Genomic DNA, 23,181 nt, shown 5'->3' with positions numbered 1-23,181 from the left:
TATTTAATAGTATAGAGTCTGCTAAAGCCACATAAAAGTACTGTTCTAACATGAGGCTTTTACGACAAGTAGTACACAGTATGTATAGTTTTTTTTTTTTTTAAGAATAAATGGCAGCAGGTCAAGTGGAGCCACTATAATTGTTGAAGATGTAGTTTAAAATGGCTTTTCTGATAGTCTATGGTATCCCACACAAAGTTAGTTCTGTTAAAAATTGCTGCCATCACAGAAGATTACCAAGTACTGAAAGCTTTGGAAAGAATGCTTACAATCCACTCACTCTTTTACTTAAATTGCTACCCAAAGTTCTAAAATAAGAGATCACTAGCTACAGTATACAAAGTTGAAGAAAATATGAAATCTTGTCCGATGCAATGACATGTTTTAATCTGTTAGGAGGTCATGAACCAATATAGCAAAATTACGTTGCTAATTGCTCAAAATAGCCATATGACTTTTATAAAATCAGTTTCCAAAAGGATTTCTTTCATTCACTATCTAAGAAGCTACTACTATCTGCTCATTTTATCCATTGCTTGCCTCCCTTGCCACTCCTTGACAATCACCCTCCAACCCACTCAGCCTCCAGGCAGCGGCTCCTGTCCGGCACTCACTCCACAGGGCTTGTGAACCTCTGGCTGCAGACTAGGGTCCTGTTCATATTGCTCTGACACCTCTACTAATGGCTTCTCTCTTCAGGTATTTCCTCCTATCTCTCTAAACTGGCTCCTCTCTCTCCTTGTATGTTCATGCTTCTCAAGGTTTCTGTTGGAGGCACTTTCATTTCATACATGCTCCCAGGAATTTCAAGTTCATGCTCATGACCTGAAGTACCTCCTAGCTGCTAATGGTTCTCAAATGTCCTTTCAAAAAACTTCTGCTCTGAGCTTTACACATATCTATCAAATTGCTTCCTGGGCTTTTCTCCTTTCAGGTCTCCTGAGTGCTTGAGTGTCTATTAAATTCACTATCTCCAAAATGAAACTTGATTTCTACTTTGTCACCACCCTAACCTGCTCTACTCTCAGCACTTGCTGTCTCAGTGAATGGCACCAGCAAACCCCCAACTGTCCAAGTCAAAAACCTGAACTTCTCTCATCTAAGCCCTCATCCTATCAGATGTAATCAATTTCTAAGATGTTTGTTATTTTATTTCCTTCTTTTAAGTTTAAATTTCTTATTCAAAGCTGCAACCCTCTGCCTTGGCTGATGCAATCCAAACCACACCCTCTACATTCTACTACCAGAGCACAAAGTTCCTAGCTCTTAACATGTCTTCCAGATCATAAATATTTCCTATAAATATGGCAGCTACTAGCTCAATCCCAGCACTCTTATAGCCTTGGAACCCTAATTTCATATCCTATTGATTAGACAGGTGTTTGGATTATTTTTAATTAAGAGTATGGAGACAAAAATTGCAATGCAACTCACACAGCATATAATACATATAGTTCCACAAAGCAACAATATATATAGTTCCACAAAGCAAGCATAACAACCTTTATAAAATAATGAAAGTACTACCACTCATGATTATACTGATATTTGATACACTATAATGATATAACAATGCACTCAAAGAGGTTAAAAGTACAATCACAGGATCATCATGGCCTATTACACACAGGAGCAATTTAGCTACTGCAATAGAAACACTTTACCTCATCATCCTTTCTCTTTTTAAAAATGCTATCCTCAACTTCACCAACTGCTAACATGATCATCTGTACTCTTTGCAGATTGACATAACCACTTTCTGTAAGGTAACCCTGTAAGTGATAAAATACATGTAAAATGATCTTCTTATAAAAGCAAATACTTCTGTTTTGAAATTATTCAAGAGCGAACTTACCCCAGTTTTGTGTACCACATTTTTGTATATGTTAACCAAACGATCAATTGCACCTTCCCTGCCACCAGGAAAGAAACATTATGCATTAGGATCAGCATACACTATAAAGGCAAGGAGGCTAAAAAAATAGTCTGAAAACCCAAAGAAACACACATACCTAATCTCTAATGATGGAAGATGAGGAAGAAAGTCATTTCCCACAAAGAAGCACATGAAGACCCAGTCATCAATGCTCCTCTCCACATCAAATGTGAATGGTAGGCTGGCCATGGTGAGCTCTCTTTCCAAATACTACAACCAAAAAGGAACACTGCCATTAAAGCTATTAAAAGGCACCCTTGTTTTAGAGTGCCAATTCCAATGATTATGACTACATACCTCACGAAGAACATTAAGACGAAGGAAGATAAATTCTCCCTCTGCACAAGGAAGACTATCTGCAAGTTCATCATGCTATAAGAAAGAAAGTAGACATTAAACAAGTCTATTCTAAACCCTGTAAATTTTTCAACCAAATAAATACAGCTTTTTCTAAATCAAGATCCATTTTAATACTATAATTTTTAAATAAAAAAAGAATGCACCAAATCATTTTAAAAATAAAAACTACCCATAATCCCAGTCATACTTACACCAAAGCGCAAAATTTTTTGAAATGAGATAGTAAATATTTTAGCCTGTAGGGGTTACATATGGTCTGTGTTGCATATTGTTTTATATTTTGTTTTTATAACCTGATAAATATGTAAAAATCATTCTTAGCTCACAGGCCAAATCTGGAGGGCTGTAGTTTGCCAACCTCTGACCTACATCCAACCAATATTAACATTTTGATGTAAATGCCTTTATATCTTTCTCTGTCAACATACAGTATATTTCTTACCTGCCTTTCTTCACTCAACATGTATTTTTAAAAGGTTCCATAATCTTAAAACAGTTAGAAACCCCTTTAGAGGGGACTGGGTATAATTAAGTAACCCAAAACTAGGAGTAACTTTAATATTTAACATAAAAAGTTTAATACATTTGACTTGTAGTTCCTTTTAAACATAACCAGTAAAACAAAACTCCTACATATAAATCATGTGCAATAGGCATTATTACCTATAAGATTTAAGTCTCATATTTTAAAAAGTGGAAGTAAAAGAGTATGCGCATGTTTCTAAATGCTTGTTTACTTAAAAACTTTAAAATCATTATCATCATATAAACAGACAAAGAAAAAGTGTTTGACAAAATCCAGCATACATTTATCATTAAAAACTCTCAGCAAAGTGAGAATAGTGGGAACATACCTCAACATAATAATATGACAAACCCAAAACTCAGCAGGAAAACACTAAAACCATTTTCCATAAGATCAAGTTGTCCACTTTCACCACTTTTATTCAACATAGGTTTGGAAGTCCTAGCCACAGCAATGAAACAAGAAAAAAAAAGGCTTCCAAATTGGAAAGAAAAAAGTAAAACTGGCCCTGGCCGGTTTGGCTAGCAGTTAGAGTGTCAGCCTTCGAACCCAAGAGTAGCGGGCTCAATTCCGGTCAAGGGCCCATACCTTGGTTGCAGTTCATCCCTGGCCCTGATTGGGGTTGTGCGGGAGGCAACCAATCGGTATGTCCCTCTCACAGCGATATCTCTCTCTCTCTCTCTCTCTTTCTCTCTCACTCCTCTTCTCACTCTATCTGAAGATAAATAGAAAAATATCCTCAGGTGAGGATTAAAAATAAATAAATAAATAAAAATAAAACTGTCATGATTTGCAGATGACATGATGCTACATATATAGAATCCTAAAGATTCCCCCTAAAATTACTAGAATTGATAAATATATTAAGGAAAGTAAGAGAATACAAAATAAATATTCAGAAATTGATTGCATTCCTATACACCAATAATGAATTACCAGAAACAGAAATTAAGAAAACAATCCCATCTACAATTGCATCAAAAAATATTAAATACTTAAGAATAAATTTAACCAAGAAGGAAAATTATACTCAGAAATTTATAAGACACTGAAGAAAGAGACTGAATAAAATACAAATAAATGGAGACCTATACTGTCTTCATGGATAGAAAGATTTAACATTGTTAAAATGCCCATACTATGCAAAGAAATCTATAGATTCAACGCAATCCATATCAAAACACCAATGGCATTTTTCACAGAACAAAAACAAATAATCCTAAAATTTAATATGGAACCACAAATAGCCACAGCAATCTTAAGAAAGAAGAACAAAGTTGGAGGTATCATGTTACCTGATATCAAACTATTTTGCAAGGCTACAGTAATTAAAACAATACTGTACTGGCATAAAAAGACACACAGATTAATGAAACAGAATAGAGAGCCCAGAAATATACCCAAGGCTATATGGTAAATAAAATATGAAAAAGGAGGCAAGAACATACAATGGGATGAAGACAGTCTATTTAGTGAGTAGTATTGGTAAAACTGGACAGATATATGCAGAAAAATAAAAATAAAACTAGACCACTTTCTTACACCATAAACCCTCAAAATGGATTAGACTCAAATGTAAAAACTTGAAATGATAAAAATCCTAGAACACATAGGCAGTAAACTCTCTGGCACTTCTCTAAGTAATATTTTATCTGATATATCTCCTCACGCAAGGGAAACAAAAGAACAAATAAACAAATGGGACTACATCAAATGAAAAAGTTTTTATACAGCAAAGGAAACCATCAACAAAATGAAAAGGTAACCAACCTACTGAATGAGGGAAGATATCTGCCAACTCACTGAGGACTAATATCCAAAATTTATAAAGAACTCAGACAACTCAACACTGAAAAAACAATCCAGCCCGGCCAGTGTGGCTCAGTGATTGGGCATCAACCCATGTACCAAGAAGTAGCCAGTTCGATTTCCAGTCAGGGCACATGCTCAGGTTGTGGGCCCAATCCCTTGTTGGGGGCATGCAGCAGGCGGCCAATCGATGTTCTCTCTCATCTATGTTTCTATCTCTCTCTCTCTCTCCTTTTCTCTCTCTAAAAAATCAATAAAGAAAAAAAAATTGAAAAACAATTTGAGGGGAAAATGGGCATAGAGACTTCCAGTCAAGATGATGGAGTAGATAAATGCAGTACTCAAATCCTCCCACAACCACATAAAAATTACAACTAAACTACAGAACCACCATTATTAATAACTTCCTGAAATCTAGCTGAATGGAAGTCCTACAACTAAGCATTTTAAAAAGCCACATCAGACTGGTAGGAGGGGCAGAGACTCAGAACAAACTACTGTAGTTCCATAACCACATGTGTCAGATAAAAATCAGGAGGAATATCTCCATTGCAGACATCCCTCCTGAGGAGCAATGGGTCCCAGCCCAGAAAGGAAAGTCCCCATAACTTCTGGCTGTAAAATCCAGCAGGGATTGAGGGTGAAAAGGGCTGCTCCATTGCTGGAACAGCAGCTTGAAAGGCACCAAGGACATATGGGAAAGAATGAACTGTATGGTATCAGGACGGGAGCTGGAGGGGGGGGGGTGGGCATTTTTGCCAGGTAAAAGTGCTGGATGAAGCCCTTTTCTGAGACACAGAGCCACAGAGCAGGCGCCTAGGCAGGTGCCGTATATGTGAGTCTCCATCAATGTGGCTCACACTGTTCACCCTGCCCTGATGATTCCCTGAGACCCTGCCCAACCCAACTTGCCAACCCACACAAGCCCTATTCAGTGGCTTTTTCCATATAATTGACTCCTCTAGCTTCATGCTTCAGACTTTCATAAAATCTCTCAAATAGACTTCCGGTCAAGATGGCGGCGTAGGTGAAAGCAGTGTCACGTCCTCATACAACCACATCAAAGTTAAAACTAAACTACAGAACAACCATCATTCAAAACCGCCTGAAATCAAGCTGAATGGAAGTCCTACAACTACGGAATTAAAGCAGCAGAGACATCGAGATGGGCTGGTCCCACACCCAAGTGTGGTGGATAAAATTCAGGATACCTCGGCTGGGAAAGTCCTTCCTGAGGACGGAGGGGTCCCTGTCTCACACCAGATGCCCTGCTCAGGGTTCCAGTGCCAGGAAGAGGATCCCCATAACTTCTGGCTGGAAAAACCAGTGGGAACTAAGGCTCAGGGAAGCTGACGTGGCTGGAGCCCCAGGCAGCTCCTGAAAGGGCCTGCGCACAAACTTAACGAACTCTCTCCCTCTAAGCTTGGAGGGGAGGCAGCTCGAGGGGTGCCAGAGACACACAGGGAAGAACTGAGCTGCTTGGCACTGGAGCGAGGGCTGGAGAGGGGGCTTTCTCCGGGACCAAAGTGCTGTCAGAGGCCTTTGTTCCTTTGGTGAGCCCTTCCCTGGGGCGGCAGACAGAAGCCATATCTGGGACTCCAGCAACCTGGCTCACACTGGTAGCCCCGCCCTGGTTACCCCCGGAGGCCCCGCCCCGCCCCACCCCACCCAACTTTCAAGCCCTCCCAAGCTGTTGCCACTTGCTTAACCATAGGATTGGCCTGTCTTGGATCCTGCTTCAGGTTTTTCCTAAATTCTTTCAAACGAGCAACATCTGGTCTCAGCTAGCCCCATACCTCTCATTAAGTAATACACTGAAACAAACACAGGGAGGCAGCCAAAATGAGGACACAAAGAAACAGGTCCCAAATGAAAGAACAGAACAAAATCCCAATAAAAGAACTAAGTGAAAGGGAGATAAGCAACCTAACAGATGCTGAGTTCAAAATACTGCTTATAAGGATGCTCAATGAACTTAGTGAGAACCTCAGTGAACTTAGGGAGGGCCTCAAGAGCATAAAAAAGGACCAGTCAGAAATGATGGATGCACAGTTAGAATTGAAGGAGGCATTAACTGAAATAAAGAATAATTTACACAGCTTCAATAATAGAGTACGTAAATCCAAGGACCAAACCATCGTTTGGAATATAAGGAAGCAAAAAACGCCCAATCAGAATAGCAAAAAGAAAAATAACAAAATGAAATGGAAGCAAGCAAATTACTATATACAGAGTTCAAAACAATAGTTATAAGGATGTTCAAGAAACTTAGTGGGAACTTCATCACCATGAAAAAGAACACAGAAACCATAAAACAGAACCAGTCGGAAATTAAGTATACACTAACTGAAATGAAGAACAATCTACAATCAACATAAGAGTCGAAGCTGAGAATGAAATTGGTGACTTGGAATATAAAAAAGTAAAAGACACCCAATCAAAACAGCAAAAAGAAAAAAGAATCCAAAATCATGAAAGATAGTGTAAGGAGCCCCTGGAACAACTTTGCATCATGGGGGGCTAGAAGGAAAGAGAACAAGAAATTAAAAATTGACGTCAAAAAAATAATGATGGAAAACTTCCCTAACCTTTTGAAGAAAACAGACACACAAGTTCAGGAAGTACAGAAGAGTCTCCAGCAAGAAAAACCCAAAAAAGCCCATACCAAGACATATCATAATTAAAATGACAAAGGTTAAAGACAAAGAGACCATCTTAAAAGTAGTAAGAGAAAAGCAGTTAGTTACATACAAGGGTGCTCCCATAAGACTGTCAGCTGATTTCTCAACAGAAACTTTGCAGGCCAGAAGGGAGTGGCAAGAAATATTCAAAGTGTTGAAAAGCCAGGACCTATACCCAAGATTAGTCTAGCCAGCAAAGTGATCATTTAGAATCAAAGGATATATAAAGAGCTTAAAAGAAAAGAAAAAGCTAAAGGAGTTCATCACCACCAAATCAGTATTACATGAAATGTTAAAGGATCTTTAAGAAGAAGAAGAAAAAAAAAAAGATAAAAAATATGAACAATAAAATGGCAATAAATACATATCTACCAACAACTGAACCTAAAAAACAACATAAACAAACAAGCAGAACAGAAACAGACTCATAGATACAGAGAACATTCTGATGGTTGCCAGATGGGAGGTGGGTTAGGAGGATGGGTGAAAAAGTTGGATGGGTTAAGAAGTACAAATTGGTTGATACAGAACAGTCATGGGGATGTAAAGTACAGCATAGGGAATATAGTTGATAACATTCTAATAACTATGTATGGTCTCAGATGGGTACAAGATTTATTAGGATAATCACTTAGTAAGTTATACAGTGTCTAATCACTAGAGTGTACACCTGAACTAATATAATATTGTATGTCAACTGTAAATGAAAAAATAAAAAATGTTAAAAAAAATAAAATAAATAGAAAATGGGCAAAGGACCTGAACAGACACTTCTTCAAAGAGGACATACAGATAACCAATAGACATATTAAAAGATGCTCAAGGTAGTGACCATCAGAGAAATGCAAATTAAAACCACAATGAGATATCACCTCATACCCATCAGAATGGCTATCATCAATAAATCCACAGAGAACAAGTGTTGACCAGGATGTGAAGAAAAGGGAACCCTCATGCACAGTTAGTGGGATTGCAAATTGGTGCAGCCACTATGGAAAACAGTATGGTGATACTTCAAAAAATTAAAAATAGAACTACCTATGACCCAACAATTCCACTTCTTGGTATTTATCTGAAGAAATACAAAACATTAATTGGAAAGAATATTTCCACCCCTGTGTTCATTGCAGCATTATTTACAATAGCCAATATGTGGAAGCAATCCAAGTGCCCATCAATAGATAACTGGATAAAGAAAAACTGCTACATATATACAATACTTAGTCATAAAAAAAGAATGAAATCTTACCATTTTCAACAACATGGATGGACCTAGAGGGTATTATGCTCAGTGAAATAAGTGAGACAGAGAAAGACAAATACCATATGATTTCACTTATGTGTGGAATCTAAAGAACAAAATAAATAAACAAAACAGAAACAGACTCATAGATACAGAGGACAAACTGAGGGTTGCCAGATGGAATCAGGGAGTTGGGGTGCTCGGTGAAAAAAGGTGAAGAGATTAAGTTCAAATTGGTAGTTATAAAACAGTCAGGGGATGGAAAGTATAGTGTAGGGTATATAGTCAATAATATTGTAATAACTATGTATTGTGCCCAGTAGGCACTACAATTATCTGGGGGATCAGTTAGTAAAGTCTAAAATTGTCTAACCACTATGCTGTATACCTGAAACTAAGTAATACTGAATGTCAACAGTAATTGAAAAGTGTGTGTGTATATATGTATGTGTGTGTGTGTGTGTGTGTGTGTGTGTATATAAAAAGAGTGTAAAAATATTTTTTTAAACAGAGTTTTAAAAGATATATCTGTGAGGGGTAACAGAGAGTAGGTAAATATTAATCAACCGTAGTCTTCTCTATCCATTTTAAAAATGAGACAACCTAAATACACTTATTTCCATTAATGTACACTTAAAATGGTTAACATTTTATATTTTGTTATAATAAAAAACTATGTATATTTTATCACAATATAAAAATAAAATTAGAAAAAAATTTTTTAATGAGGCAACTGCCACTTCAAATTCTTACCTTTCCCTTCTTTTCTCTTGGCAAACCTTCACAGTCCTTGACCTCATGTCCAAACTGATTACAAAGACCACATGGTTTGGGTTTGTTTGGTTTGAATTCTTCTCTAATAATGGTAAAGTTGGGTTCGTGTGTAGCAAGGCCGAGCATAATGAGATCAGCTATCAACAATGACAAAATATTGAACAGTGAGCACTTTGAGAAGATCCTCACCATAATGAAAGGCACAGAATATTACCAAAAAAACAAAGACACCAGCACAAAGCAAAGTAAAAAGGGGCACACAAACAGACGGCAAAGCCAAAAAGCCTAACACTTCCTAGCAGTCCTCAGCCAACAAGATTTCCTCCAGATACATGGGTCTAGAATTCAGATTATACTCAGGGGTCAATGCTTAGAAATTTTTCCATTTTAAAGGTATATGCAGCAATATTAAAGGTTTTAATATAAAATATAAACATAGGTAAATTTATCACAGATTAAACAACTCAATACTAGCTCCCTTTCATACATAAAATAAGCAAGGCATTTTAGAATTTCCAGGCATCCATGAGTAATCCACTCTATATAACAACCCATCAAGTTACTATGGTTTAATCCAAGTAATCAAATCTCAAAAAAAACCTTACCATCTGCTCCACATAAGCAATGATGAGTGTTTGGGTCATGGTTAGGCTGGGCTAAAGAGGAGAAAACATATATTTATATAAATATATACCACAAAAATATCACATCTTACCAAATATTTGCTATGTAATAGCTTATCTTTCTTTCCAATGGAACATATAATCAAATATTTACAAATGAGTTACCTCTTTGTCTTCTGATGTAATCCATGATTTTATGTTCTCCTTCACCAGGAGCACTAGCATCCGATAAAATAACCTATAAAAAACAGTTTTTAACACTTTCAACTCATTCCTAATTTTCTAGCACAAAAATTAACAGAACTGAATAGCCTTAAAAATAAAATGAAATAACTCTGACAAGATAGTATTACTGTCCATTTTTCTTAATAAGATGGGTGTGTGTGTGTGAACCATCCAAACTATTTCATGGATTAACTTACTACATAAAATAGCAAAAAGGAAACATTTAGGTTAAACTCAGTCATTAGAAAATTTGATCAGTTCATAAGTTTTTACTACTCTCACCACTATCTGAAGATGTAGCATTACACCATATAAGCCCAGGGAATAATTAATAAAAGATACCCATTAAATACAATTTACCATATCTAATTAATAGGGAAAAAGTTTGGAAACCTAAAATTATATAAAAGTTAATTTATATTTTACTTAAATACTTAGGAGAACAGAGCCCACAACTTGAATCTTGCTGAAATTTGATTATTTTATTATTATTATTATTGTTGGTTTTGAGAGAGAGAGAGAGAGAGAGAAACACTGATTGCTTGCCTTTCGCACACACCCCAATAGGGGATCAAACCGCAACATGGGTATGTTCCCTGATGGGGAATCAAACTGGTGATCTTTTGCATGGCATGGCTCTCAACCAACTGAGCCACACTGACCAGGGCGTAATTTGATTCTAATAAAAAAAATTTTCATTTAAAAATTACTTTCATGTATACATACAAACACATAGATTTTTAAAATCATAAGTTCCTAGCCCTGGCCAGTGCTGCTCAGTGGTTAGAGCATTGGCCCATGCACCAAAAGGTGGCGGGTTTGATTCCGGCCCCAGTTGGGTACATACAGGAGGCAACCAATAATAAAGAAAATAAAATTATAATAAGTCCCATTATGTGACTTCATAGTAAGAGGACAAAACTGACACTAAGAGAAAATTCAGCTGTCTAAAACTGGACCACGCAAGGCATCCCATTTCCAATAACCCTGGAAACTTCTTTCCTCTCACAGTCAACTAGTATTTGATTGGGGAAGGGGGGAGAGGACAAATAACACCAGTCATACAAAAGTACAGTCTCAAATGATTACCCTAATCTTCCTGAAGTACCAAAACGTGAAACTTACTGTCAAATTTTTCCACCCAGGGTCATTATTTAAACGATCAGCTATGTAGTAGCGAAGACATTTAGCAAGATTGTCCATGAACTCAGTTCCCTAAAATGATAGAAGAAAATAAATTAACCAATCGCTTAAGAGTTAGCAATAGCTAGCAAACTATGAGACTACTTACTGGTGTAATACAGTTGCTATCAAATCTTTCTTTTATTTCTTCTGGAGGAAGAAAGCCACCTAAAGAAAAAGAGACAATGTTTTGTTCTTCTCATAAAAAGTGAGGTAAATTACTCAATATTAAGCCAGAATAATAATAACAAAAAGTTCAAATACGAAAAAAAGAGAAGTATATTCTATCTGAGGAACAATATTTTCCCTTTTAGGAGGAAAATAAAAGTCCTCCTCTCAAATTTAAATTAAGTTTAACATGACTGTCAAACAATATATGGTACACAAAAGACACTATGTTGTTATATATAAATATTAAAATGCTGACATTTTTTTCCTAATGATCTCTGTAGCAGCACACACACATACACACACCACTCTCTCTCTTTCATACTTACACAAACACATGGAGTTTGGAGTTTAAAATCTGATAAGTTTTTAAGATAAAGGTACCTTACTATAAAGCAAAATTAAAATGCTGAGTTTATCACAGCTTTGTATAACACTATGGTATTTATTTTTCAACAGCCAAGTGCAGTATCTTCCGCCAAAAATTATGGTTTTCCTGGTCTAACATACTGCCTTATGTAAAACACCAAACAAATCATCCTGCTACAACCATGCCCCATCTCTCACACACAGGTGTCCTGGGAGAGAACAAGTCCAAATGGGCCTCAGAACCCCTGACCCTCCTCTTCTCTGAGGCTTAGTCAATTCCTACCTATATACCCACCAGGAATTTCCAGGCTTTGGGGAACTGCAAAGACAACTGCACTCCATTCTACTTACCCTCCAAATTGGAAAACCCTGGGTACCTCACTGCCTCAGCATTTGCTACATCAATCTATACTGAAAGTGTGTATGACTTGGTGAAAGCCTGTAAATACGGACCATATCATCCCAGGTCTATCATATAGACCTCTGAGTTCTTAGGGGGAACAATAAGCAAGCCAAGGAGACTGATTTGAAGAAAATGTTTACAAAAATGTAGCTTTCTAATAGCCGCCATAGAAAAAAAGAAGCACACTTAATGTATTTCTATTTTACAGATGTATAAAAGTTAGCTGAAGAGCTGCACATGCCTTGAAAGGTGTTGACAATGTGCTCTCCCTATTAGAATTCCCTCCTTTTATTTCCAAGTTTCTCTTTGACTATAGAGCGTGAAAATGAACAAGCTTATTATTGGGAGTAAAGCGTTCCATGAACTACTTTTCAACAGTGAACATAAATTTTTCTTACATATTCTGGGATCCTAATTAAATAAAAACTTTGCCTAATTATAAGAAAAAGCTGTCAGCCCACCCCTTTCTTCATGCATCTTATAAAAAGTCTAACTTCAAGAAGCATATTCTTTACCTTTTGCCAGTATTTCTTCCCTGACACGCTGTTTCTCTACTGCTGCTTCCATTCCTTCTTTTGATGCTCTAAACCTCCTAGAACGCTGTTGATTCATTTTAGCACGTGGTGCCTGAAAAGATGTATTTCATATTCAAATAATACTATTCAAAATATTCATAACTAAATCTGTATTATTTTGAATCAGTTATTCTTGTAAAAATAGTATACTAAGATGGAAAAGGTAAGTAATGTGTCTAACAATCCTTTCATAACAGACCCTGAGAACTTAAATTTGGACCAAAAAGCTAAGAGCTCAGCTCAAACGGACAAACATCCTATGAAACCACAGCACTTAGCACTGCAGGGCCCACAACCTAACATCAGTTCCACTGGGTTTCCCAACAAGGAAAGCTCATTTTACTCAAAGACCTAGCCAGCAGGCTATGATAGTTTCTACAGAACCAGAATCAGGAAGACCTTCCCTATGTCCAAGCCAAAAAAGAAGGATGGTCTCAAAATGGGGTTCATAATGCCCCATTAAAGAAAAAGAAAACTACTTATTGATCTGTAAGACCTCATGGCACTTCTACTTTGTATTTCCCACGATGAAATTCTTAATAACTACTCTGTCTCTATAGTAAGGTACAGCAGTTAAAAGGAACAAGGTTTTAACCAAAAGCACTTTTAAATCACTCTGACTCAATGCAATTTAAATCACCAAATAAGCTTGAATGAAGTGAGCTGAACTGTAAGATTTTGAAACTTTTGAACTGAGTTCTGGGGTTGGAAGGGACTCTGAAGTATCCTGTCCATATCTAAGATGCTATTTTATATTCTCTTTAAATAATTCCCAATTCTGTAAAATTAGATCACCTAATCTTTTCCAAGTGCCAAGTTCTATGCTCTACATTTTATCTTCAAAAAGTGTCTTGCAGATACCTGAATGCGTATATACATGCATTCAGACATACATGTTTTATACTTGATCTAGCAGTAAGAGCACATCAAAGTTAAAAATTTCCTTCAAAAAATTTGGCTGAATATGAATTGAAATATACTCCAAATAAGACATATTATTTATTCTTTACTCTATTTTAACTGTAACTTAACAGGCTATCAGGTAGCTAAGATTTTTCACTGAGAAAACAGAACCTCACAAAAAAGTTCTTATTTTTGGACCCAAAGCTTTCTGAATTTTCAAAATCATTCATTAGCCACTAGGATTACTAAATATAAAATAAAGAAAATCTTGCTTCTAGCTAAATAAATTTAAGGTGATGATTTATCTTAATTTTCCTTGAACCCTGCGTGATATGTAATTTGTTGGTCATTTATAACCTAAGCTACCTGGTATTGTTATCATAGATCAGTAAGTTATTTATTGCCCTCTTAAGTCATTTTGATGGCTACTCACTGCCTACAGGAGAAAATCCAAACTCCTTAGTGTGACAGGTAAGTTGCTCTCAAGTCATTGCTCTACTTCCCTTTATAATCTAAAACACCTAAAGTCGCCCATACATGTCAGTGTGGTCAAAAGCATGGAAGTGTGTTTACCTGGCACATCTGAGAAATCTGGAAGGTCTGCCTTCTCCATATCTGTCCCATCCATTCCCCTCTACTGCTCACCAATCTCCAATTATTCTTTGTCCTTCGAGAAAGGGGGCAGAAGTCACCTCCTATTTCCTAACTTTCTGACTCCCTCATCCCTCAACACCCTGCATGTTATTTAGTGCCTATAAAGCCCATTAATTAGTAACTAACCTTACCCATTTACTTATGTCACTGTCCCTTTAGTGGTAAACCCTTCCAAAGCAAAGACACTCATCAATATCCCCAGCATCTCACAGTACCTGGCACAAACAGGCACAAATAATGTTTGAATGAAGGACTGAAGGATGAGGCTTTCTCATATTGACTGAGTCAACATTTTTCATTATTTAGCTGATTTTCAATGTAGACACTGGGAACACAGCAAAAACAAAAAAAATGAACGATTCTAAGTTAATTATTTTAGTACTCACCACTCCATCTATTGCCATGTAGAGAAGTCGTCTTGGTCTCACAATATTGAAAAGTCTGTCTATGTACTCAAAAATTGCAACCATCATTTCATCTTCATTTTTTGGTGCTGGTCTATGATAACAAGCAAACAATGTAATATAATATAGCACTCTGTAACTTGTGATATCAGTGACAAAAATGGGTTACGTACTTGTCTTCAGGATGAGTACAGGGATGGATGATTCCATTCATATCCAAATACAAATTATCAAACTCCACATCATTTGGATTAGGTTTACTGGCATCAACAGGAATCTTTACACCACTGCATTCTTTTGCCTATGAGGAAGTGATAATTAATAGCAGTTTGACTGTTCAAGTCTAAATTAACATTCTAGGCTCAGTATGAACCTGTTTTACTTCTGAACTGGATTATGAAATAAGTTATTTTACTCCTTAGAGCAAACAGAAGCTGATATTTCATCGATAGAAAGCAGTAACTTTCAACGTAACAAATTAATCTTAATTATATGTGAGGGATATTTATCAAATTCTCAACTCATTCAGTTATCCAAGTGAGAAACTAAAGGAACCATCTTAGAAGTCTTTTCCCTCACCATCCATTATCAATAAATCCAGTCAATTTAATCTGAAAAAATGCCTCTCCATCGCCTGTCATTCCCACTACCATTACCAACATCAGAGTATCAAGTCTCATCTAAATATCAGAACAGTCTTCGTATGGATGGTTTTACCTTGAGACTCTCCTATCTCTAGCCCACCCTCTATGCTATTAGTTTTCTTTCTAAAATACAATGTGGCTGTGTCTTAATCTTGCCTAATTATTCCAATGATTCCCACAGCAGCTGCACACCAATGAGTCTGGACCCTTACTAGTTTCCTGTTCTGCCACAACATCAATCAGGCCCACCTTAATCTCTCTTCTAAATTCCTGGAAAACACTTTCACCTCTGTGCCTTTGCAAACTGCTTCTCCTTCTTCCTCCCTGCCAACACCCACTTCCTAAAATCTTACTAGTTTTTCAGGGTCTAGATTGAGACCAAATGTCATTCATCTTATAACACTATGTATACTTCTCCCCCAAAATTAACTGTTCCTCCTTCTGTAGTTCCTCAAAATTGTTAATTCACTTGTATCACTCCCACACTTTTATAATTAATTTGTCACTCTAATCCAACCACACTATGAGTTCTTCAAAAGGTTAAGGACTGTGCCTTGTTACTCCTAGAGTCACTGCTATATTTTTGTAATGAACATCACCCCTTGTCTTTTTCTTCAAGAGCTTCAGCAAATGTAAGAATGAGATCAGACTTTTACTGTTACTCATAGAAGTAATTTAAAACAGTAACAGTTCTCCCATATATATAAAGCATCATTTGCAACAGCAAAAAAAAAAAAAAAAGTGAACAATTTAAAAGCTCATCATGTACATACTATATCATGGATGGATTTCAAAACCACCCTGTTAAGTAAAAGCTAGCCAAAAAAGACCATAAAAGATCCCTTTTATATGATCCAGAAAACAAATCCATAAACAGAAATAGACTACATAGCTTCAATCTCAAGGCAGGGGAAGGATGAGGGAGATAGGAAGTGACTGCAAATAGGTACAACATTTATTTCGGTAGTGATTAAAATGTTCTAAAATTAAATGATGATAATTGTTCAACTCTGTATATATACTTAAAAACCACTGAATTTTAAATGGGTTAACTTAATGATATATACATTATATCTCAATAAAGCTGTTAAAAAAAGAAAAGGTCGAGGACTTCCGGTCAAGATGGCGGCGTAGGTAAACACGGTATGGCGTCCTCCCACAACCACATCAAAGTTACAACTAAACTACAGAACCACCATCATTCAAAACCACCTGAAATCAAGCTGAATGGAAGTCCTACAACTACGAAATTAAAGCAGCAGCCACATCCAGACTCGTAGGAGGGGCGGAGGCGTGAGGGGCGGCGGCCTGGTGCCACACCCACGTGTGGTGGATAAAAATCAGGAGGACAGCTCGGCTGGGAAGGCCCTTCCTGAAGACTGAGGGGTCCCCGTCCCACACCAGGTGCCCCGCTCAGGGATCCAGTGCCAGGAAGAGAATCCCCATAACTTCTGGCTGGAAAAACCAGCGGAAACTGAGGCTCAGGGAAGCTGAGGTGGCTGGAGCCCCAGGCAGCTCCTTAAGGGCCGGCGCATGGACTTATCGGACTCTCTCCCTCTAAGCTTGGAGGGGAGGCAGCTCGAGGGGCACCAGAGACACACAGGGAAGAACTGAGCTGCTTGGCACTGGAGCGAGGGCTGGAGAGGGGGCTTTCTCCGGGACCAACGTGCTGTCAGAGGCCTTTGTTCCTTTGGTGAGCCCTTCCCTGGGGCGGCAGACAGAAGCCATATCTGGGACTCCAGCAACCTGGCTCACACTGGTAGCCCCGCCCTGCTGACTCCCTGAGGCCCTGCCCGGCCCCACACAACTTTCAAGCCCACCCAAGCTGTTGCCACTTGCTTAACCATAGGATTGGCCTGTCCTGGATCCTGTTTCAGGTTTTTCCTAAATTCTTTCAAACGAGCAGCATCTGGTCTCAGCTAGCCCCATACCTCTCGTTAAGTAATACACTGAAACAAACACAGGAAGGCAGCCAAAATGAGGAGACAAAGAAAGAGGAGACAAAGAAACAGGTCCCAAATGAAAGAACAGAACAAAACCCCAAGAAAAGAACTAAGCGAAATGGAGATAAGCAACCTAACAGATGCTGAGTTCAAAATACTGCTTATAAGGATGCTCAATGAACTTAGTGAGAACCTCAGTGAACTTAGGGAGGGCCTCAAGAGCATAAAAAAGGACCAGTCAGAAATGATGGATGCACAGTTAGAATTGAAGGAGGCATTAACTGAAATAAAGAATAATTTACACAGCTTCAATAATAGAGTACGTAAATTCAAGGAGCAAACCATCGATTTGGAATATAAGGAAGCAAAAAATGCCCAATCAGAACAGCAAAAAGAAAAAAAGAATCCAAAAAAATGAGGATAGTATAAGGAGCCTCTGGGACAACTTCAAGCGTGCCAACATTCGCATCTTGGGGGTGCCGGAAGGAGAAAAGAGAGAACAAGAAATCGAAAACCTGTTTGAAACAATAATGGCAGAAAACTTTCCTAACCTGGTGAAGGAAACAGACATACAAGTCCAGGAAGCACAGAGAGTCCCAAACAAGATGAACCCCAAGAGGCCCACACCAAGACACATCATCATCAAAATGCAAAAGGTTCAAGACAAAGAGACAATCTTAAAAGCAGCAAGAGAAAGGCAGCTAGTTACCTACAAGGGCGTTCCCATTAGGCTGTCAGCTGATTTCTCAAAAGAAACTTTGCAGGCCAGAAGGGAGTGGCAAGAAATATTCAGAGTGATGAAAAGCAAGAACCTACAACCAAAATTACTCTATCCTGCAAAGCTGTCATTTAGAATCGATGGCCATATAAAAACTTTCCCAGACAAGAAAAAGTTAAAGGAATTCATCACTACCAAACCGTTATTATATGAAACGATGAAGGGTCTTTTTGAAGAAAAAGATAAAATATATGAACAAACAAAATGGCAATGAATACATATCTATCAACAATGGAATCTACAAACAAAATGAACAGGTAGAACAGAAACATTCTCATAGATACAGAGAACATTTTGTTGATTGCCAGTTGGGAGGGGGGTTGGGGGAATGGGTGAAAAAGGTGAAGGGATTAAGAAGTACAAATTCATTGCTAGACTGACAAACCTCAAAGGGAAAGGGGTTGTGGGGGTGGGAAAAAATAAACCAAAGAACTTATATGCATAACCAATGGACACAGACAATAGTGTGGGAAAAGGTGGGAGGGGGGTGGGAGTGGGGAGGAGGGAGTCATTTTGATGACTCAACAAAGGAACTCACTCAAGAACCCTGCCAAAAACAGCCAAAAACAACCCCAGTGTGTCTGGGTTAAGGAGAGATCTTTAATCGATCAAAGGGCAGCTAAAAGGAATGCCATGCTGAATCCTAAAACCAATTAATTTCAAATAACTGTTTCATTATCTTTTGGGCTTTCCAGATGATAAAGTGTGCGCACACTGCAGCTTTCCCTTTCTACCACAAGACTAAAAAAAAAAAAAAAAGTGCACCACCCACAATTATGTAAACTTGCTAAAAAACCAGAACCTCTATGGCTTGAAATGCTGAAAACTAGATTTGACAAGGAGCACAGCCTAAAACATGCAGAGAGGAGCTCTGCTGCCAAGAAGTGGGAAGCCCAGGGCGGGGGATCAAGGGGCAGCCCCTGGATAATCCATCAGCACCAGCATCGGGAACAACCAGGTGGATCACCCCTGCACTCTCCTCTCCCCTCCTTGTCTCAGGCTCCATATGGATAAAGCAACTTGAGATAGGTGTTCCCAAGGAACATGGGTGTTTGAGTACAAAGGGCAGTGAAGTACCCTGGCTGACTAGCAGTTCCTCAGAGGAACAGGGAACACCCTACCCAGAAGGCTGGCAGTCAAGGTAGTTCTGACCAGCAGGAAGCCCACGCCTCCTCCTCCACATCATGGAAAAAGGAGGGATATATGTAATCCCAAATAGGCAGTTGGAAAATTTCGTATTTGTGGGAAAAAAAAAAAAAGTCAAGGAATCAAGACAAAGAAGGCACTTAAAGAAGTAAAAATGGCACAAATATACAAATAGTCTGAAAAGAAAAGAAACACAAAACAAAAAACACTACACAGGTTTTGAAGTAAACCCACAAAATGAATTTCACACCAACCTACTGTTCCAATCAATGTTATAAGGCTTTCTGGCTCTTCAAATGTGAGCAGAAATACTACTGTTACTAATAGCTAAGTGGATGTATTTTTGTTTAACAACATTAGAAAAATCTTAAGTCATGCCTGAGGTTCCACTGGTATGAGAGTTTTCACTGTTATAAGTCAGACACCAAACTACAGAACTTGGTTTTAGATATCCTTTAAACCTAACCTTTAACCTTAAATTTCTAGAAAAATAAGAGCAAACTAAAACCCAAAACAAGTAGACACTACACAACACACTAGATCAGATGGATTTACTTTTATTTTCTTTTTTAAAAATACATTTTTATTGATTTTTTAGGGAGAGAGGAAAGGAGAGATAAACATCGATGTGAGAAAAAAACATCAATCGGCTGCCTCCTACACACACCCCCACCAGGGATTGAGCCCACAACCTGGGCATGTACCCTGATCAGGAATTGAACTGGGGCGTCTCAGTGCATGGGATGACAGGCAATCCACTGAGCCACACTGGCTGGGCTAGATCAGCTGGATTTTGTTGATATTTACAGAACATTACAACCCAAAGCTGCAGAATACACATTCTTCTAAAGTGCACACGGGATTTCTCAAAGACAGACCACATGTTCAGACACAAACTAAGTCTCTATAAGACCAATAAGGTTGAAATCATATCAAGCATCTCCTCCAATCATATGAAACTAGAAATCAATTAGTTAAACATTCAAAAACAAACAAACACGTGGAGGCTAAATAGCATGTTATTAAACAATGAATGGGTTACCAAGGAGATCAAGGAAGAAATACAAAACTTCCTAGAAACTAATGAAAATGAACACATAACAGCACAAAACCTATGGGACACAGCAAAAGCAGTCCTGAGAGGGACGTTTGTAGCATTACGGGCCTACCTCAAAAAACAAGAAAATTCCTTAATAAACTACAACTTAAGGGATTTCAAAGACACAAAAAGAAAGACCCAGAGTAAGTAGAGTGAATAAATAAAGATCAGAGCAGAAATAAATGGCAGAGACTTAGAAAAGATCAATGAAGACGAGAATCGGTTCTTTGAAAAAATAAATAAGATTGATCAACCTTTTGCCAGACTCACCAAGAAACAAAGAAAGAGGACCCAAATAAACAAAATCAGAAAAGCCAGAAACAAAACAGAAGACGTAACAACTGACACCAAAGAAATACAAAGGATTGTTAAAAAATACTACAAATAATTATACTCCGGCAAACTGGACAATCTAGGTAGGTGAAATGGACAAATTTCTAGAACCACAGTCTTGGAAGAGTCAGAAAAATTGAACAGACCAATAACAAATAAGGAAATTAAGGATGTAATCAATAAACTCCCAGCAAACAAAAGAGTGAAAAAACACAAAGGGAAGGGTCAGGGATGAGAGGATGGGAAGAGATAAACAAAGGACTTATATTCATACATGTATAACCAACGGACAGACAACAGGGTGGTGAAGGAGCAGGGTTGGGGGGGCATAGGAGCGGGAAGGAGGGTGTAAATGGACAAGGGGACAAGAGGATATCTGTAATGCTTTCAACAATAAAGATACATTTTCAAATCTAAAAATAAAAAATAAAGGGCACCTACAAAATTAAAACCAGTACCCATAATACTTACTGATAACATGGTAGATGGTTTCCCTTTAAGATCATGAATAAGACAAGGATGTTCACTCTTTCTATTTTTTTCTAACCTGTAGTGTACGTTCTAATCAGGGCAATTAGGCAAAAATAAAATAAAAAATAAAAGGCATCTGTATTGGGAAGAAGGAAGCAAAACTATCTGTTTTGAATGACATGATCTTGTATGCAGGAAATCCTAAGGAATCCACTAAAAACCATATGAAGTAATATATGAGTTCAGCAAGGTTGCAGCATACAAAATCAATATACAAAACCAATTTAGTTTCTTTCAATGAACATTCCAAAAATAGAGAACATTTCATTCACAATATTATCCAAAATAGGAATTATACTTTTAAAACAATGAGCCAGAGAACTGAAACATCTATATGGGAAACTGATTCTAAAATTTATATGGAATTGTGACAGAGCCACATTCAACAAAATAATCCTAAAAACGAAGACTAAATAGAAGTGAATGAAAGCTACACAGACCGTCTCCTAGGACCAAACTGGAATTACAACTAATATAAAGACAAGTCATAAGAAAAAAACAACTAAAAAGTAGCTGGAGAAAATCCTTATAACCGAGGAGATAAGGAGGACCCCAAATCGAGCCTGGTAGGAGCTGTGGAGCCATGAGAGGGCTGGTTGGGTGCCCACGGCAGCCACTGAGGGCTGTTGTAGCTGTGAGCAGTTCCCTCTGAGAAGTCAGGAATTAAAACCCCAAGCAAGTTCTCCAGGACAGAGTGGCGGAGCAGGGAAAGGCACCCACATAACACTGGGATGAGAAAAACACCAAAGCAGAGGTTCTATCCCACAGAGAGAGGCACGGGGAACACCGGCACTTCTCTGAAGGGCCAGTGCACTAAATCAGCTACAGCCTTTCACCTTGGGTTCACACAGACGGAGGGTGGAATGCATTGGAACCATGTGAAGAGAGTTGGGGGTAGAAATGGGAATGAGGCCATCAGGAGTTTTATGTTGAGGAGACACCCACTCATAAAACACTAACCATCTAACTCAAAGAGCCCCTAGAAGCGATGGCACCCCCAACCCCCCAGGAATTTAACATTATCTGGTGGGAGAAATACAAACTGAGACTCATTAACAGCTAGAGACTACCAGCAAGTAAGGAAGGGAGGAAGAAAGCCTCAGAAAGCCGGAATTTGGACCAGCTCTCAGTGATGAAAGTACTAGCTCTGAGGACCAAGCTATGAAGGCAGAGACCTGGACCGCTGCACTGAGCCAATAACCAACATCATAGAAACCACTTTCTTATCAAAGCAACTTTAACACAGGTGAAAACAATTGCCCCACCCACTGGAAATCCTCTTACCCTGTCCACCTAATGGAATCTTCATTCAGCTGTGGACTACAATCTGAGGTTGATTAAGCAACTAAGGCTAATAGCCTGCAGGCAAAAGCTATAAGATATCTTGGTCCACAAATCTACCCAGGAAAGTAAGACTAGACATTGAACCAAGTACAGGGAGCTACAATCAGTGGAACACCAATACCCACAGGGAAAATATGGCAGGCTCTAAAACTCAATGAGACAGCCAAAATGGTGAAACAACTAAACAAATCCCAAACAAAAAAACAAGAAAATTCCACAGAAGGGATAAATGAAATGGATTCAACAGGTTATCAGAGATACAGTTGAGAATAATGATTATGATAAAGCTCAAGATCATGAGAAAAGATATAGAAACAATGAAAATCAACAAAATGGAAATGAAAAGCCACCAATCGGAAATGAAGAATGACATAGAAGTAAAGAACACAATGGGAGGAAGAACCAGCAGATTAGAGGAAGCCAAGAATCACATTAGTGAATTAGAAGACAGGGCAGAAAAAAATCAGACCCAATCAGAGAACCAAGAGGAAAAAAAACAATTAAAAAATAGGAGGACAGCTTAAGAGA

At 38.1% G+C, this 23,181-nt stretch overlaps 1 protein-coding gene across 7 annotated transcripts in view; it reads right to left on the bottom strand.

The window, feature by feature from the left end:
- XRN2 (5'-3' exoribonuclease 2) overlaps positions 1-23,181 on the bottom strand; it is a 100,542-nt gene that overhangs the window by 63,208 nt on the left and 14,153 nt on the right. For 3 of the 7 annotated variants that reach the window (XM_036244281.1, XM_036244280.1, XM_036244283.1), the window contains exons 2-13: positions 15,009-15,136; positions 14,818-14,929; positions 12,815-12,926; positions 11,469-11,527; positions 11,303-11,392; positions 10,118-10,190; positions 9,935-9,985; positions 9,309-9,466; positions 2,234-2,308; positions 2,013-2,146; positions 1,856-1,913; positions 1,665-1,772 (exon numbers count right to left, since the gene is read on the bottom strand). In XM_036244281.1, the coding sequence (XP_036100174.1) occupies positions 1,665-1,772; positions 1,856-1,913; positions 2,013-2,146; positions 2,234-2,308; positions 9,309-9,466; positions 9,935-9,985; positions 10,118-10,190; positions 11,303-11,392; positions 11,469-11,527; positions 12,815-12,926; positions 14,818-14,929; positions 15,009-15,136 (1,158 nt within the window). Of the gene's footprint in view, positions 1-1,664; positions 1,773-1,855; positions 1,914-2,012; positions 2,147-2,233; positions 2,309-9,308; positions 9,467-9,934; positions 9,986-10,117; positions 10,191-11,302; positions 11,393-11,468; positions 11,528-12,814; positions 12,927-14,350; positions 14,445-14,562; positions 14,771-14,817; positions 14,930-15,008; positions 15,137-23,181 lie in introns of those variants that run through there. The other 4 variants (XM_036244282.1, XM_036244284.1, XM_036244285.1 and 1 more) reach the window with 4 other exon arrangements.

This window comes from Molossus molossus, unplaced genomic scaffold, assembly GCF_014108415.1.
Source record: "Molossus molossus isolate mMolMol1 unplaced genomic scaffold, mMolMol1.p scaffold_m16_p_6, whole genome shotgun sequence".
NCBI lineage: Eukaryota > Metazoa > Chordata > Mammalia > Chiroptera > Molossidae > Molossus > Molossus molossus.
The sequence above is the reverse complement of the archived record's forward strand: the minus strand, read 5'-3'. Positions and strand labels throughout refer to the sequence as shown.